The sequence below is a fragment of the Cupressus sempervirens genome, chromosome 8 (genome assembly GCF_028749045.1).
Source record: "Cupressus sempervirens isolate cs-2001-9-10 chromosome 8, ASM2874904v1, whole genome shotgun sequence".
Classification (NCBI taxonomy): domain Eukaryota; kingdom Viridiplantae; phylum Streptophyta; class Pinopsida; order Cupressales; family Cupressaceae; genus Cupressus; species Cupressus sempervirens.
In genome coordinates this window covers 515,655,106-515,673,771 of record NC_143125.1, presented here as the reverse complement: position 1 = coordinate 515,673,771, position 18,666 = coordinate 515,655,106, and the positions used below count along the sequence as shown (strand labels likewise).

At 33.9% G+C, this 18,666-nt stretch overlaps 1 protein-coding gene across 1 annotated transcript; it reads right to left on the bottom strand.

The window, feature by feature from the left end:
- Positions 1–542: 542 nt before the first annotated feature.
- Positions 543–3,513, bottom strand: LOC149543462 (uncharacterized). Its single transcript, XM_089798266.1, has one exon. It carries the CDS (start codon positions 2,018–2,020, stop codon positions 920–922), a length of 1,101 nt encoding a protein of 366 aa, XP_089654392.1. The 5' UTR covers positions 2,021–3,513; the 3' UTR covers positions 543–919.
- Between the last annotated feature and the right edge of the window lie 15,153 nt (positions 3,514–18,666).

The following is an 18,666-nucleotide window of genomic DNA, read 5'->3' as shown; positions in this document are numbered from 1 at the left end:
ACCAATGAACAGTGAATGCGAGATTCAGTTATCCCCCTTTTTTTGTGTAAAGCTTCCAGAGAAAAAGCTTTTAAGCTAATCAAATGAAATGTCGACGAAAAGTTGAAATTAACCCAGAAACAAAATATCCCGGGGAAAGAAGATTTTGAATCAGAATGGCTACAAAGCTTTTCTAAAATTCTAGGAAAAAAACTACCATATCATCCCTTATTCCCCTTGAAAGGAACATTTCCTGTGAGAGTAACAAGTCCTATGAGAGCAACGATCTCATTGAAAGGAAGCCCAAAGACACGTTGAACTCTCTCATTATTGCAGCAAAAGACCCATTTCCAACAATGAAGCCCAATCCTTTTCTTATCTCCCAGTGTAAAAACCGTCGACGATAAGATCTTAGAACGTCTTAAAAGCACAGTATCTACTTTATGTACAAGAACATTTACGAAAGAACGGGGGAGAAAATATAATGTCGACTATGATTGCTTTTTAACTCTTATTGCAAGAGAAGACATTTATCCAGCATAACAAAACTTAAATCTCTGAAATAAACAAAAGCAAGCTTAGCATTTATGAGAAAAACCCACTCTGTATTTACTAGTGAATGTAAGAATTGCTTCCAAAAAACACAAGAAAAATGCCCGCAGAAGAAAAATCAGGCAGCTTAATGAGGCCCTCTATCGATTTGGAGCAAATTGTACAAGTTGTTTACGTTGCGTTAGACTGCCCGTCCAGTGACTTGAAAATTGAGCAGGCAGAAAACATATCTAGAGAGAAGCTCGCTGGAAATCTCATAAAATTAAAGGTTTTTTCACAAGATAAGTAGAATTCTAAATAGCGAAAATTATTGACTGGTTTAAGACTAGGAAGGGACTATTATTGACTGATTTAGGTGGTGCATGCAAGATATCAATTGGGGCTCTGATCACAAACGCAAAGATAGGTCTAGCTTCTGATCATCTGATGGGAAAGCCAAACCTGTCTCAGAGAAACAGGCATCCCCACTTCGGACCCTTTTTCGAGAACCCGAACCATCTCCTCTTGGTTCCACCGCATGACGGAAGCTACCGGGCCATTTCACAAAACCCATTTCATCCTCAGGGAAACCATACCTTATGTTAAAGCCGTAGGGAGCTCCTCCCCTGCAATCAGCTTTTTCCGAGAGGTCCGGGGGGAAATACCTACCTACATTGGGTTGATTCGCAACAAGAGGGCGAACCCATCCATCTATTGCCTTTCCTCCTCCACCTCCACCCACTCCTGCAATTGCCCCTCCTACTCCTCCTTGAATGGTTGCGGAATGGGCTCTTATACATAGACACCTATTCAGAATGCTGGAATTTGGGGCAAATTCAGGAGCAAAAATTGGCGGTGAAGGTGCTAAGCTGCAAAACCTCTGCTGAATATTCATATGCGATCTCTGAGCTCTCCTTGCGGCTGTCCTTTCCTTCTTGTGGGCATTTTGATGCCCTCCCAATGCCTGAGAACTGAAGAACTTTCTAGAACAGAACAAACATGGGTAAATGCGAGCTTCTGAACACCCCCCTTGAGCAGAGCCCGTACTCTCACCAACCGTTTTGGAAGCCTCTCCACCACAACCCCCTTCCTTAGGGACATTATCTCCACTTTTCATGAGATCAAAGTCTTCGCCTAGCCCACCTTGGACCCCATCATAACAGCTGCCTCCGATCCCAAGACTCAAATCCAGTGCAACAATATCAGGCTGGTTTAGGTTATCATTGTCATCATCAGCATCGCCGTTTGTCTCGGCCAGGGCTTTTGAATTCTGAGACAAAGAGGACACAGATGGAAGTTGGTGGTTCAAACGTGGGGACTTCTCATTTTCAACTGTATTCATCACTGACTCCAAGCTTGCAGAGTTATTTGCAGAGCTCATAACCATTCTGAACCCAAACAAAAAAATAACACTAAAAAGAAGAGAAGCCAACAAGATCAGCAAGGCCCACATGCAGCAAACCAAAAGAAAATGCACATTATTAACAAGATTAAAGCCAAGTAAAAACATGAATTTGTAGGAGTAGGTGAGGGCAGAAATGGTTCTTCTTCTTCTCCATAGGAACCAACGTACATACAAGACTCAAGAACCTATTTTGGGAGTGTCTCCTGACAAGTTCATAGACCATCTTACACGACAACGCTTGTGCCCAAAAATCATGTTAGACTAAACAAAAACAAACGGGCGAGTTCCCAACATGCTTCCACTCAACACCTTCAAGGCAACCATGTGTCAAATGTAACTCGCAAATAATGTCTGAAGACTCATCCGAAACATCATTACCCAGATCATCATTTACCACTTCTATGCCATCTGTCCATACCCGATACCGTTACAATTTCCCTCATTTTTCTTCAACGGACAACAAAACACAACACAAAGTAAACAGCCAAAAACACCCATTACTGAATCTTAACAAGCCTTTTTTCGGGTTTGAGCAGGAGGTAGGAAAAAGGGCATCCGAAAACAACAAGAAATGAAAAAGAAAATGGAGCGCTTCCCCAGGAAGAGGGAAGGAAAGGTTCTACAGAATGGACAAAATGTAGTAGAGCTCTGAGAAAAACACATGAGATTCTTCTCCTCCCACTTTTGCTTCTCTCTCTTTCTCTTGTTCTTCTTGCTTTGATTTTAGCGAGTCATTTGCGGCATCCATCGCGACTGTCCTATGCTAATTTTGTCGAGCACTTGGCGTGCAGGTTCCAATCCCCTCATTTTTTTCAGGACAAAAGCTCCCAAAAATGATGATTTTGCCCACGTATCTTCTGCATTCATTCATTCTTATTTCTCATTTTCATTTTTTCCCGGCATCCATCACGATTGTCTTCTAGTAATGTTTGTCTATCTCTCCAATCTAGTGCCAAAAAGCACTTCCCATTTGTGGAATCAACCAAATCTACAATGCATACATACAGAAATCAATCAATGCCCACATTTCTTTTCTATTTCTATTCATCTCTCAGCTCCACTGCTTTTCAATACAATTGATTCCCTCCTACATCTGGTTTTCTTCTTCAGTTATGGTATCTCATGTTTTTCATTTTAATCCTTTTCCTTTTTTTTTTCAGTTTGACATGGAGTATGATAATTCCAGTTGTGTATTTATTATAAATGCATTTTGCAGAGAGCTATGCGTGGATTGGTTAAGTTTGGCTACAGCCCAACAACAGATTCTGTTTTGACAGAGACATCTCCACTGAAAGCACACTCCAAAATCTTCAGACAGGCCCCATTAATTTGCTTTGTTTAGTGAATGTTTGGATTCATTTCTATATTGGGAATCGAAGAGGAGACAGTCGTAGTCGCCACATATTTCTGTCTATTTACTATTAATTAACGTAGTTGTGGCAAAACAATCAAAGCTAAGATGTCAGTCAGTCCGTCAGTTGGACGAAGAAGATGCATAGAACATATTGCTTTTAAGAGCTCCTCTTGCCAAATCTACAAGATACCCAAAACTATGCATAGCCTATGCCCAACCTTTCGTTTGTCTGAGAATCAACTGAAACATAACTGGCTTAGCTTACGAAAGGGCTTTCATTAATGACTGGTAAAAAAATTGTCGTTATTTATTATTATTATTTAATGGAAGAATAATGAGTAAGCTAATGAGAGGGCTTATATTAAGGCTGGGTCCCATGGAGGAGGCTTCTCTTAAAATAGTGGGTGGCTGCTAAGATATTTTAGGAAAATTTAATGTGAGTGGTTTGTTTTAGCTTAAGAAATTTAAGTGAAAATAGCATGAGATTTTAAATTTATTTATTAACTTTGATGGAAAAATAAAGGAATTGTTGTGGCAACAAATATCCTAAGAGTGCAGTCCCATGAGGGGGCTGCAGATCTATTTTTTTGGAGTGGGTGGTCCTATGAAATAAACTAAAAGTTTGCTACGGGATTAATTGGAATCTTCTCCTCAAAAGTAGCAGCCTCTATTTTTTAGGGTGCAGATTTAAGTGAGTGGAAAAGATGGGGGGCTAGAAATTGCCCCATCGGGCTTAGGCTTTTCTTGTGCCACTTGTCAATCATATACCAATTTCTAATTTTTATTAATAAACTTTTTAAAATATTTTTATTTATTTAGCAAGTGAATTGAATATTTTAAAATTAAAAATATCATGAGACCACCCATTTCCATAAATTATGGGGCTTAAACTTTTAAGAATAACTCCACTACAAAATTCATGACACCTCCCACTTTAAAATAATCCTTAAAAAAATTTAGAGTACCCTCTGAATTTTTTTAGGAAGCCCCCCTCCATGAGACCGCACCCTAAGCTTCACCCCATTTCCACAAGCTAAAAAGTTGAACCTCTTATTTTGTAGGAAAAGATTATGTATAAACCTTTAGCCACCCAAAAAAGTTATCATGGGGTCACTTGCTCCACAAAAATAGAGCCCAAGCCCCCATGAGACCCCTACCTAAGAATATGAGTGGGGACTTGTGATTACATAGATTTAGTTGAATTCTAGGATTTTGATTTTTAAAATTATTGTAAGAGTATGGATAAAAGTACAAGATTTGATCCTTAGTGGGCTCATTGAGAACCATTCAACTTCACCAATAGACCAAGGGCCTACTAACAAGCCATTTTATATTATTGATGAAAACTTTCAATTAATTTTATAATAGATGATATAAGCATCATATTAGGAACCCTATAGATATAACTAGTTTATGTCTTCAATGAAGGTCTCACACTAGACAATAGACACTGAATATGAATTAAGATGATAAATTAAGAGTACTCAAAGTCAAATGTTAAAGATGCCAAAGATTAATTTATCATTTTGTTAGAATTTTTTAGAGTTTAATTAAATGTCTAATTTGATAGTATTTTGTTGCAATTCATTTTTTAAATTAGTATATTACAACTAGATGGCACTATATCTTAGTATCATCTTCAAAAACATATAGCAATTCAAATATGACATCTTCAAAGCCTTACTTTTGTTATGGCTCATATTCATCTTGCAAAAGGAATTAGTGCATCATTATAAATTTTCAATAATATAGCTTGTGGAATACAATCATCATGAGTCGTTGGCTTGAAGAATTTGTTTTAAACAAGCAACAAACAAGTAATGTGCCTAAGGTGATGCATAACATGAGATATGCTCTAATAAAATGTTATTGCAATGCTTTAAATGTAAATGCTCTTTCAATAACTCTTAATTGTAAAAAAAAATCTTCAATTATTTTAAATTAATAGGTGAATATCAAGCCTCACACCCCGACTTTGGTCTCAATTTCTAGATTTCTAATCACTCATCTTGAATAAATCTATGGATGCATATGTCATGATAATGTTTATTACTACATAAATGGCACTAATCAAAGTATGCCTATAACATTAAGGAACAAGGGCTAGATATGTAATTTTCATCATTACATTTGACCCTACCTTGATATGCATGCAAACTACTTGATGGGGCATGTTTAAGTAATATGAGTAGCCAACAAATAAATTAAATAATTTCTAAATAATCAAAAGATAATTATATGCTAAAAAAAGAATAGTGATCTGGTGATCATTCTTGGATTCTTCTTGAAATGAATATTTGATTGAAAACATACAAAATAAAATGAGAAATGCAATAAATAGCAATTGTCACATATTTAAAATAAGAATTAGCTATAAGCCTCTTTAAAAAGAGCTATATTAAAAAAAAAAATCCAAAAAAAAGGAGGATAAGGGTAAGGGATTTCATTTATGCAAAAAGTGGTAAAGTTTGAGACAAGCAAAAGAAATAACTATTTTTTTAAATACCCTTTAACATGCAATTAATATATCACTGCACAACTCATAAAAGGAGTGTTAGTAACATATATGACCCCCTTCGGCTGGTCATAAATAAATTGTAAGGAATTAAAAGTAAGTAGAAAATTATAGTAATGGTAAAATATTTAAATATGGTAGAATGTATCATCATGTGATAAATATGTTAAACACTATACAAGGTGTGATCATGAAAGCACATATTTAAAAAGAAAGATAAAGTTTCTTTAATGTTGTCCCAAATGAGAACAACAGTGAGATAATGGTAGTCATTTATACTAGATAAAGATCATAAGCATAAATAAGATGTGAACATGACAAGGACCATGATATGTTATCATTACATATGAGGATGTCAATGACCATAAATTGAATTACAAGATCTAAGCATAATAAGGATGATACTATGTACTCAATATATATAATATGATGAGGACCATAACATTGAATTATAGACATGCAAAGCATTTGAGCATAAGATAAGCATATATAATTCATGAGTGTGATATCATAAGTACACATGAATATTTTGAATATCATTATAAGCATGATATGTAAATAGTACAAGAGCAATCTACACCATAAGCATGAGAAATACAAATGATCATAATTATTTAGCATGAGAATATAACAAAAGATTTATTAAAACAAAAGTGTCTTATGAAACATAGAAGTCAAATAAGGCATAAAGGAACGAATAGAAACTGCACATGAAACATGGTCAGATTAAGCAAAAAGATATCCCCAAGTGGGAATCAAAGAATATTAAACATACTATACCATGTGATATGAATAGAAGTGTAACAGATATGACACAAACAAAATATCAAAGTGTAACAAGAAGTAAAAAAGGAAAGAAAATCTAATAGATAAAATATATAAAAATGTTAGGTGTCAAAACATAACATTAGAGATGTCATTGTCAAAATATCATTTGCATTCCAACAATTAATCTCCTTGTTCAAAATAATTGGTTTACATCTTAATTATTAGTGGTTCTCTTATTGAAGATCATTAGGTTTAGTGTGTTGTAAATCTTATGTCTTATAAACATCATAACTCACCCTTGTAAAAACTAAAGGTGAGGCCACTTCTTGATATAATTATGAGAATTATCCAATAAGTTAACTCTATATTTTTTAAAGCTAAGATTACTAATATCACAGGAGTTTTCTTTAATTTGTAAGTAAAGTCTTCTTTCAAATTGTGAGTGGCTACTTTTCTTTTATCTTATTATAGTGCAAGAATCAAGGTGTGTGTGTTGCATGAGTAATTTTTGGTCTTTAGCTATATATTTAAAGTTGGGTTTAGAGATGTGTGAAAGATTTTGGAGTAGGTAATGTCATTGAAATTTATCTATGAATTTAGTGGTTGTATGACTACCTAAATTTGTTATGTTGAAGATATTCCAAATGACATTGTGAGTATCAAAGTTTAAGTGAGTTTGCATGGAGAATATAGCAATGATGAAAAATTCAGCTCAAGCCTATGTTGCAAAAAATAGAAGAATTAAAATCTTCAACGAGTAACTCTAAGGTAAAGCATGGTGATTGCTTCTTAGGAGTTTTCATTTGGAGGAAACTCCATGGTTAAGAGCAATTGAATTGGAGCAATAGTGGGTTGGGTGACCTCCTAGAAGGCTCGATGCTTGACCCTTATGAGCAACACCTAGATGCAATGAGTGTTATCTGTTCCATTCATTCTCATGCAATATGGGTTAATATGAACCACTACTCATGAAACATGGGTTAATGAGTTTGACTCAAAAACTACACAATTCAATCTTGGTAGATATATCACAATTTGACCTTTTTTTAAAAATGCCTCCTACTTATACATGTTTGATTTTGCTATCTATTGAGTGTATATGCTTTTTAAATGTAAAAATTATCTTCCTATAATGGTAAAGTCTAAATTACTTTTTTCAAAGTAGATAAATAATGAATTAGCATTCACCTTGGAAAATATTTTACTAGAAAAATAATGAATCCTTATATAGTGGCAATCTCATTTTGAGTATTTGTACACATGATTATCTTGATTTCAATTGTTTGTCTTTATTTCTAAATTGTATTTAACCTAGTTGTAACTTAGATCTATTATTTTTAACTTTCAACCACTCTAGAATATCTTAGTTATCTTCTTTTAATTAGATAGTGGAATCAACTTTTTGCAATCAACTAGCCAATGTTCAAACTTTGATATTCAAAAAATAAATTAAACTCTTGTACACCATTATTCAAGCTCGATGAAAAAGGATGAAGTTACTAGGTTACTAGATTACTAGAGATAGATGACCTTAGTTCAAAACTTCCTCCTTATTTGAGATAATTCTAGTCACAAACAAGCAATTTTTTTTATAGATTAAAATAGATCTATTATCAATTGATTGTTTTTATAACTTTTGGTTTCATGTTTTTATAAAAGAGGTGTTTAAGGTAGATTTTGGTAGTTTTTTAAAGTAAGAAAGATGGGCAATATTATTATTTATATTAACTCATTGATAATTATTTTTGCAAAAGCCATTAAGTATACAATATATTAGATATAAAATATAGAGAGAGAATTAAATAATAGAATTAAAATATAGGTTTGGTCAAAAAAATAGAGAGATATAATAAATTCCTTAAAAAGATCTAGGGGTCTTGAAGTAAAGTAGAGCTATCATGAGCCAAATATGAATTGGCCTAAGGTCACACAATAGACATGTAAAATGATAGTACAACAATAGCTAGAGTTGATACCAAAAAATATATGCAAGGTAGAAAGGTGTTACGCCACTTTTATACATTGAAAAGGTAAAATCTTAGTTGAGATTTCAAAAAGGAGAGTCAAAGCTTTGGCCAACATAGATGCCAACTAAAAAAATAAAGCACCAATCAATAAGAGTACCAACTATAATATAAGAACAATTTTGATAACAACATTGAGGGACAAAAATTGGGACATTGAAGAGTGTCACAAATCACTTTGATCATTTGAGGTAGGTATTCATCAAATACAGAGTATGGTGTGTCCCTAAACCCAAAGAAGTACATGTTTTCCATTGATCAAGGAATTCTCCTAGGACACATTGTGTCAAGAAATGGACTAACAATAGATCTAAAGAGAGTGGAAGAAATTCTCTCTCCCACTTCCCAGCTACAAAAAAGGATTGTAAAACTTTCTTGGTAGGATAAATTTTGTAAGGAAGTTCATCCCCGATCTTACTTCCATGGTGAAACCTCTCACAAAGTTATGTTGACAAAGAATATAATGTTCACTTGGACCAAGGAAGGGAGGCCAATTTTGAAGAGATCAAGAAATCAATTGCATCAGCTCCCACTCTTCTCAATCCTAGGTTTGACAGATATTTCATCCTCTACTCTCTTAGAGGGGAGTCAAGTATATCAATTGTTCTAACAGAGTTGAATGATGAGAATTTGGAGTAGTCCATTGCTTTCTTTAGTGAACAGCTTAAGGATTATGAGAACTGATGCAGGAGCATCTTGGGTGTAAGAGTAATCTTGCATCACCTAAAAAAAATATTTTATTTTCAGTCTTTTCTACTTGAATAAGGAGTAGTAGATTGGGTGGTTACTATTTATGGGAACTTGCTATTTTTAGTAAGTTTCTCATATCAGCTCAAAATGTTCTCATTTTCTTCATGAAGGTTTATTTTGGAATTATAAGCCTACCATAAAAATGTCATTGCTCTAGCTTAAGTATCAGAGAAGTTATTACAGATTTTTAGTGGAAAAAATTGCAAAAAAATCCTTCAGGCTCACCGTTGGAGGTCTTAGAGTGCATAGATGAGGTTTGAAAACTAGATAGAAGGGCACTTGCGCCATTTCAAGCCTGTAGATCAAAAATTGGCATTTTCAAAAAGTGGTTATAATAGCCAATCAGAGCAATGGTTTGAGAGTTATGGCCTTTCAAAGTTAGGCTACCCAAAATATCTAAAATAATTTGTCAAAAATGTATTTAGCTAACTCTATATGTATTGTTAGGGTCTGTCGGCCCTAAGTATTAAGTTTGAGCATCTAGAACCTTCTCGGGCAGCATAAAATTGCCTATTTAAGAAAGGCCCAAACATTGTCTAAGACAACTCTTGGTGATAGTTTGCAGTTTATCTTGCAGATTACTATAATGAAGGTGCCCATGTGGGTTAGCATATTGTACTTGTGAATTCTATAATTTTGCATTTGTGGTGCAAATAAGAAGTCCATATTTTTTTCTCACATTTGTTGTTGTTTCTTTGCTTTTGTTATGTGTTTATGGTATTAAGGGGAGCACCCTTCATCAAGAATAGATATAGCTATGTAGAGAAACAAGTCCTTTCTATTGTAAGGGCTCTCAAAATGTCAGGCAACTTCTATCTCATAACAAGTTCCAACTCTTGGTCTCACATGCGAGTGTAAAGGAGTTCCTACTGAACAAGGATATCAATGAAAAGAGAGATGTATGGATTACCAAAGTCATCGATTATGACATCAATATTAAGATCACCAAGCTTGTAAGGGGCAAGAGACTGTGTGATAAAATGACCTCATCTTTTGAGAAACCTGAGGAGGTTTCCCTCTTGATACAAGGTGAACTACCTTCCTGATAGAAGGAAGATATCCCTAAGACCTAGATAGAGCCAAGAGAAGATAACTCAGATTATAGTATATCACTTATGTCTTGGTGGATGGAGTATTATTTAGAAAGAATTCGGATGGATTCCTATTAAGATGTATCCAGACTGATCAGATCACCAGGTTATTAAATGAGTTCCATGATGGTCCTTCTAGTGGTTATTTCTTAGCTAGGATTATTGCAATGAAGATAATGAGGGTTGGTTATTATTGGCCAACCTTATTTAATGACTGCGACAAATGGGTGAGGAACTGTGATAAATTTGCAATCTTCTCAAGAAAGCAAAGATTGCATGCTCTCCCTTTCTACACTATTCAAGTTGACCAACCCTTTACTCAATGGGGTTTGGATTTTATTGGTCCAATAAATCCACCCTTTAGTTCTGGTCACAAATGGATCTTGGCAGCCACAAATTACTTCACAAGATGGACAGAGGTAGTAGCTTTGAAAGATGCAACAAAGCTTCAGTGGTTGAGTTCCTTGATGGAATTGTATCCAGATTTGGTGTTCCATCAACCATCATATCATATAATGCCAAATATTTTGTTAAAATACATATATGCTCTTGGACTCTGGAACATGGAATCTATTTGAGTACCTCCTCAAATTACTATCCCAAGGGAATGGTTTGGCCGATTCCTATAGTAAGAATCTCATCAAAATAATGAAGAGGACAATTGAAGATAACCAGAGGTGTTGGCATGCTAAGTTGAAGACTGCTCTTTGGGCTGACAAAATTACACTCAAGAGAGAAATTGGAAACTCACCTTTTAAGTTAGTGTATGGATGGGAAACTAGGATTCCTATTACACTGGAGTTCCCCTCTCGTGAGCTAGCCCATCAGTTCGAACTAGTAAAGAATGATCTTATGACAGTCAGGTTAGCAAAACTAACTGAATTAGAAGAGAAGAGACAACAAGCTATGCATATATTTAAGGCACATCAACAATAGGTCAAAAGAAGTTTTGACAAGAAGGCTACAGTCAAATTTTTCAAAGAAGGAGACCTTGTTCTCAAGTGCAATATAGATAGAGCTAAACTTGGTAGGTACTACAAATTTGATGCTATGTGGAGTGGGCCATACGTTATCACTAGTTGTAAGGAGGCCAATGGTTTCCAGCTATCCAAGCCTGATGGTGATGTTTTGCCAATTCTAGTTAATGGAATTCGCCCAAATATCTTGCTTTTAAAGAAGGTTAAGGTTTCCTATCTACAGTAAAGTATTTTTCCTATTTCCAATAAGTGCACAAGCACATGCTTTCTCTGTAGGAAATAATAGAATTTTTAAAGTTTTGTAGCTATAGAGGAGGTAAAATTTTGCATAGATATAGATGGAACACAGGGTTCATATTTTGTGACTCCATCCCAATGGATTCCTTAAAGGCCACTAGTCCATTCTTAGTAGGCAAGCATCTGCTCTAAGTCACTAAAAATGTTCACCATTTTTGCCCCCCTTCCAAAGTTTGAATATCCAGGGTGACAACTATGCTCATGTTCATTTGACTATTCATTTGTTGCCATGTAAGCCAATAGGGATACAACAAAAATCTTTGACTTTTTATTTTTATCCCTAAGCCTTATAAATTTCATATCGAAGGAGGCTTTTCAAGCTACAATAATGCAAAATACCCTCTTCACGATCACAAATAGTTAGGGATTAACTATTGAAGAAACCGTGCATGTGCAACATAGTTAAGTTTATAGATGGCATGGTTTCATAGCCTACTAGGCTCACTTTCAATTTCAAGTGGTGATGTTGTGATCTTCCCTTGTTCACACTATTGTAGAGGGTCAAGGCTAACCCAAGGTTAGGGTGGCGACATAGTGATTGCTTTGCTTGTTCATAGAGTTAAGAGTTGGGTTAACAGATCAAGTGGTGATGTTGGAAATGGGTTATGGATCACATAGTCACAAGGTTACACATCAAAGTTAATAGTTAAGTTCCAACAGAGTGATGGCACTTGGTCTGATGGTTTTGCATGATCACAAAAGTTAAATGGAAGAAGCAAATAATAGTTGCAATGATGAAATCATGTTTTTAGGTAGTCTTCACAAGGTCACATGTGTCCAAGATATAATCAAGCTTTAGGTCACGATCGTGCAAATATCAACATAAGTAGTGAAGTTTACGACAATCTTAGGGTTGCAATGATTAAGGAGACAAAGCGAAAATAGGCTACGAAGCCATGGACATGGGTAGACCTAGGTCAATAAACAAATAGACTACATGTTTAGTGAGGTGGAAAAATGCTTCAATGATGTTGGGCCATGTGGTGAGTTTGACGATTGAATTGATGATATATCTGATTTGCCACATTGAAACTACTATCATAGGAAAATCTTTGATGGCAAACTAATCCATTGATCATCTGCAACTACCTTTTGATGTTCTCCATGTCTATTTGATGCAAAGGACATTCTACTACCACCCTAAGTTATCCAATCACTCAACCATGCAATTATGGTCACCATCTATGTCTCTTCAGTGTTAGAAAATGTATGAAAGATATAATTTTATGTATGTGGGCATGCACCTGATCAAATCTTCTTTAGATCAACAATATTTTTCTCTACAATTTTAGTGGTAGTAGTTGAACTTTGACTTGGGGAAGAAGTCTTCTCAGTTATGCTTGAACTATGAAAGCAAGTTTTGTAATCCTTCCAAGGGTTGGACTTCTCTCTAATTCTATAGTAGTCGACTTTTATGCTATGCTATTGTAATTTCCCTTTTCCCATGAATGAATATGATTCTTAGTTGTATCTAATTCTTTCATTAATATATAGTGTAACATCTTCTTGCCTTATATTGATGTATTTCTTTCATTCTTTGGTTGTATGTTGTGTCCATTTATCTCTAAATCATATAGAGTGAAGCTCTTTCCTTATATCATTTTAGTGATTTATCATCTAAACATGATTGTTGAGTCAAAGCCAAGACAAAATCTATGTATCTAAGGATTACAATGATGAACTATGCTTTCCTGGGTAGGAATAAGATTGGACAATACTATTTGGTGTATCAACCCCCTCTAGATTAGAATAGATAGTTTTCTTTCATGCATTCCTTCTCCCTTTTCCTCTCAAGAAATAGTTAGGTGCACCCTAATAGTAAGGAAGCTGACCTTCTCTAGAGACTCAATCTCCAATTGCAAAGTCCCACACTTTTGAGATTGTTTCCATGTTACATGAGTTTGCCTTTAGGTAGAAAATTTAGGCAAGGGTGAAAAATTTTGTGTCAATAGTAAAAAAATCAATAATTTGAATCTAAATTGATTATTTTTTATTTTCTTGATCTTCTCCAAGAGCTCTATCAATTGTGCTCTCAAGATTTCACACTTGTTTAACTTTTCTCCCTCAACACGCATCATGTAAGCTACATGAATAAAACCTAATGCCATATCATCATCTCTAGTGCTAGCACAAATCTTAGATGTCATAATTCTACTTATGAATTTCACATCATGTTATGTTATCTTGCTAATCACAATATCTCTTCCATTGTACTTAGACTTTATATTTTCTAACACAAGTTTCTTCACATTCTTCACATTCACTAGAATATGTCCTTCATTACATAATCATGTTACCTCATGAATTAGGTTAGCAGAAATATCTACTATTTCTCCTAACCAAATTTGTCCATCATGAATTTGACTCAACACCATCTTTACCCAATCTTCATTCTCAAACTCATGTGAAAACAAAAACTTAATCATTCCATTCTATTCTAGGTATTCATAACTAGTCTTAAAGCTCATGTCTTGATTGTAGATATGTTCAAAATCATTTTTTATTATTGTTTCTCCTACTATCTCAAACTTTCTTTTAAGATAATTTAAAATGTCTTCTAAGTCTAGGACTTCGTCTGTAATAGCAAAAAAAGTTGTCATAAGGTTTTCTTCTAAAGGTGGAATGGGGTTTATCTTCATTTTTTGTTTTGCCTCATCCTCAACATTATGAATCAAACCTCTATCCATGTTTATGAAAAATTTTGATTTCAAATTCACAGATGAACTAGTATTTTAGAAGACACACAAAGATCTATTAGAAATAGGGAGTATTGAGAGGGGTGGGAGAGGGGTGAATCTATATTCAACAAACTTTAAACCAAAAATAGATATTATTAAATACCTTGTAACTTGCATATGAAAGTAAACTAATTATGTTGAATGGTAAACACTACCATACAATAAGAGAACTCATAACACTGCATTTTGTTAACTAGGGAAACATTGGTCAAGGGAAAACCCTAGTGGAGATGTTACCCACAAAATGATCAACTAATCAAAAGTATCTAGTTAAAGATATTGACCCTATTTGGAGTCTATTACATCTATATAGTGTCACGATCCTTATTAGAGGACTTAGGCCTTGTTAGAAGCCTCAATCCTATTATGAGTTGATACATACAAATGCAAAATACATATGCAAGATGACTTCACTTCCCAAACATGCAATAAATAATATAGTTCCTTGATACAAAGAGACAGATACAAAAACCTCTTTACTTGTTGTTGATATCTTTAATATCTAATATAGCTCTAGCTACTCTTCACAAAACTCACATACCTCTTATCATACATTGAAATTTGCACAGCTTCACAAAATCTCACACACTCAACTTCACATATTGTAGTCTTCTTATATACCTTTACAATCAACGTAAACTCTAAGCAACCCCCCTAGAAAAAAAGATATAAAAATATTGGTGAATCTTACATTATTTTGAAAAATAAAAATAATTTCTATTATTTAATTAGTGAATCTTACACTATTTAAATATTTTTATAACTAAATTTTATAAAAATGTGGTGATTTTAAATATTTTTAAGAACTAAAATATTAGCCAAAATTTCCTAAACTTAGCCAATTAGCGAATATTAACCACTAAAAAATACCCTATTTACAATTATAATATTCCTGTCCAGTCAGCTTTCAACATTTTATACACTTTAAAATATATATACTTAACTCTTTCCTGCTTGGGGTCAACATCTAGGATGTCATCCCTAACTAGCTAAATAATTATTTTGGTAAACAAAATAATTCCTTAACCTATTATGGTGAATAATATTCTTGTCCAATCAGCTTTCAACCTTTTATACACTTTAAAATATATATACATAACTCTTTCCTGCTTGGGGTCAACATCTAGGATGTCATCCCTAATTAGCTAAATAATTATTTTGGTAAACAAAATTATTCTTATTATGCTATGTTCTACCTATACACTATCACAACTAGTATTTTATCCATAAGTTGTTTTGTACTAACCTACAGATTCACATACACCATCACCATAATGCTACATAGTTGTATACAACTCCACACATGTCCAATGCACCTCAGTAAACCTCACCAACCAAAACTCTATCTGTTCTACCAGATAAATTGAGTGATACTTAGACAATTTTCTAATTATAAATTCCATGAGTGGATCTCCATGATCTTCCCTCTTTACATAATTGATATGTTTCTGTAAATGACAACATCAAACGATTACCTTAGCCAAAATTTCAATGATCTCCCCCTTTAGCATTGATGGTAACATGTGGGAAAATTGGTTGAGTCCTAAAAACTTACAACTTCAAAACTTTACAAAATTGACCTTATCACAATTGTCAAAAATTGAAAACTTGTGGATCATTGTGTTTAACCATCTTTCCTTATATCTCCTTATTACATAACTCCCCCTTTGACTATAGTTCTAGTTGTTACATTACTCCCCCTATCTTATATCTTATTTCTCCTTTATACATATACATTCGTTATCTTTCTGTTCATCTATATACATACATCTATACAAATTCTAAACAACTTTCCTTACTTTTCTCTCCCCCTTTGACATCAATGATAAAGGTGGCTAAACTTATTTACAAGTCAAGATTGTATTTCCTCTTCTTTATGTTGAATTTGAGACAATACATATACAATCTATAAAGATTTTCTTCAAGATCTCAAATTCTTTTTTCCAAGTGTCCCTTACTACCTCTGATATGCTCAGTAACACATATAGGCCATAGGATGCCACCTCAATTGCATTCAATTCTATATATACAAATTTTTCATAGGATGTCTTAGCTACAAGACAATTCAAAAGTTGTTTTTGCACATTACTGATTTGCAATGTCAAATGTTCTCTTAACAAAGAGAACTTCTTAGTCACTCTCTTTTTTCTTAGCTCAATAATTTTGATATCATCATGTAATTATGCAATTTATGCCTCTAAATATTATATGGTTGTGTTTGACTACTATAATCTAGATGTCAAAACTTGTAACTAATTCAGTTTGGTTGAACTCATCATTCATATCCTTGATTTAATTGTATGACAACGTGCATTGTTCATACAATTTTATGCCTTCTTTATAACATTTTCTCATCTTTTTGATGCAAGCATCAAGTGATTGTAGGTTATTCCTCACATTTGTGCAAACAATATCAAACAATTATGGATCATGTTTTATCTATTCTTGACTGGTTGCAACTTTTTCCAACTAAGTAAGCTTAATGTAAAATGAACTTATCTATTTTCTTGCTCTTATCTAAGGATCAATATCTATTATTCTGATAGACACAACTTCTTGTAATTTGTTAGATAACTCACTTAAGGTTCTTTCCAAACTCCTAACTTTCTTATTTCTTTCAAATAACTTACTTAATGATGAAATCAAACATTGTTGATCATCATCACCAGTTAAGCTCTCCAATGTGGTTACCAGGGGAATCTTCCCTTTCTTTTCCTTGTCTTCTTCTTCTTCTTCTTTCTCTTATTCTCTTTCTCTTTCTTCCTCTTTTGTTCTTCCTCCTCCTTCCTCTTTTTCTCTTCCTCTTCCTTCTCCTTTAACTTCTCTTCTATTTTCCTCTTTTTTCTTCTTCTTTTGATTCCTTCTTTTCCCCTTTTCCTTTCTCTTCCTCGTCTTTTTTTTTTGTTCATTTTCCTTTTTCTTCTCCTATTTTTTTTCTTAGTTCCTTTTTCTTTTCTTTTTCTTCTTCCTCTAATTTTCCTTCTCCTCCTTTCTCTTCTTTTGAGTTCTCATAGCTTACCAATTTGTTAACATTTGCACCAAAATCCTTGATAGGTTCTTCTTTAGTTTCAACATTAATTAGTATTATCAATCTATATGGTATTTATACCTACTGTTACTTGTGGAGATTATGTTGTAGCTGTTGTAGTCTAGTGGTTGGTAGGTGCAAAATTCTTCATCATTTGTACAATTGTTTTCTTATTTTCTTCTCTCACCTCCCGATAGTTTCCACCTATGATTAGTATAGCCCTAGTCTTGTTGCTTAGAAAGAGTTCAAGACTCTTTAACAAATTCTTCAAGTTCTCTTCACTTTCTAGAACACATAAATTTCTAATCATGCTTTCTCTAATATGTTTGTCTTCCTCTTGTGCTCTCCTCTTTCTATTGATTATTCTCTCATACAAATCATTAGTAATATGTTCCTTAATGTCCTCAAACTTCTTCTTACTTAAAATCATATATCTTATAGTAGAATTCTCTAACTATAACTTTTCCATGTTGCTATATAAATCATAAAAATTGTTTAACTAATCAAAGTTGCCTTCATTAGTAATTTCAATGTTCAATTTTCAATCTTAGGCTTCCATGGTTGCCTCCCTTTGCTTGCAGACTCTGATTTTGTTTTCTTGGCTAGCTCTGAGTCTTTTTCTTTCATAGATGTTTTTACCTATCCTCACATCTTTGTTCCTTGAGAGGTCATTAAAACCTTTCTCCTTTTTCTTGGACCACTTGCCATTTGTTTTAATCTTTTATGATTTACTCCTTTAGCTTGTTCTTGGTTGATTTTAGCTAATCTAGTTGATTTCCTCTCTACCTCCATGGTCTTTACTTCTTCTTCTTCACTGGGTTCCAATGATTGAACAATAGGTGTACTCAGTACTTGTTCTTATGATACAAATGCATAAGGAATAGCTGATGTTGTTGCTTGTGATTCTACCATAGTTATACCCTCTGATGGTCTTGTTGCTACTAGTGGTTGTACATACATGATTCCTTGTTTTCCACTTTGCTTCATTCCAATGACAGTCTTCTTAACTATTGCAATTTCTTCAAGTTTCATCTTTTCTTCCTCCATAATCTTTTTATTGTAGCTTCAATGTTTTTCTTTGAAGATTTTTCAAGATGAGCTTGAGATATCACTTGCATTATCTCTTCATAGATTCCAAACCTATTGAATTCTTCATCTCTAGCTGATTTTATAATTGCCTCTACATAACCTTTAATTTGCTTCTCAATG

What these genes read in the sequence shown, in the direction of transcription:
- LOC149543462 (XM_089798266.1), bottom strand. Translation starts at nt 2,020, where the DNA reads ATGTTTTTACTTGGCTTTAATCTTGTTAATAATGTGCATTTTCTTTTG.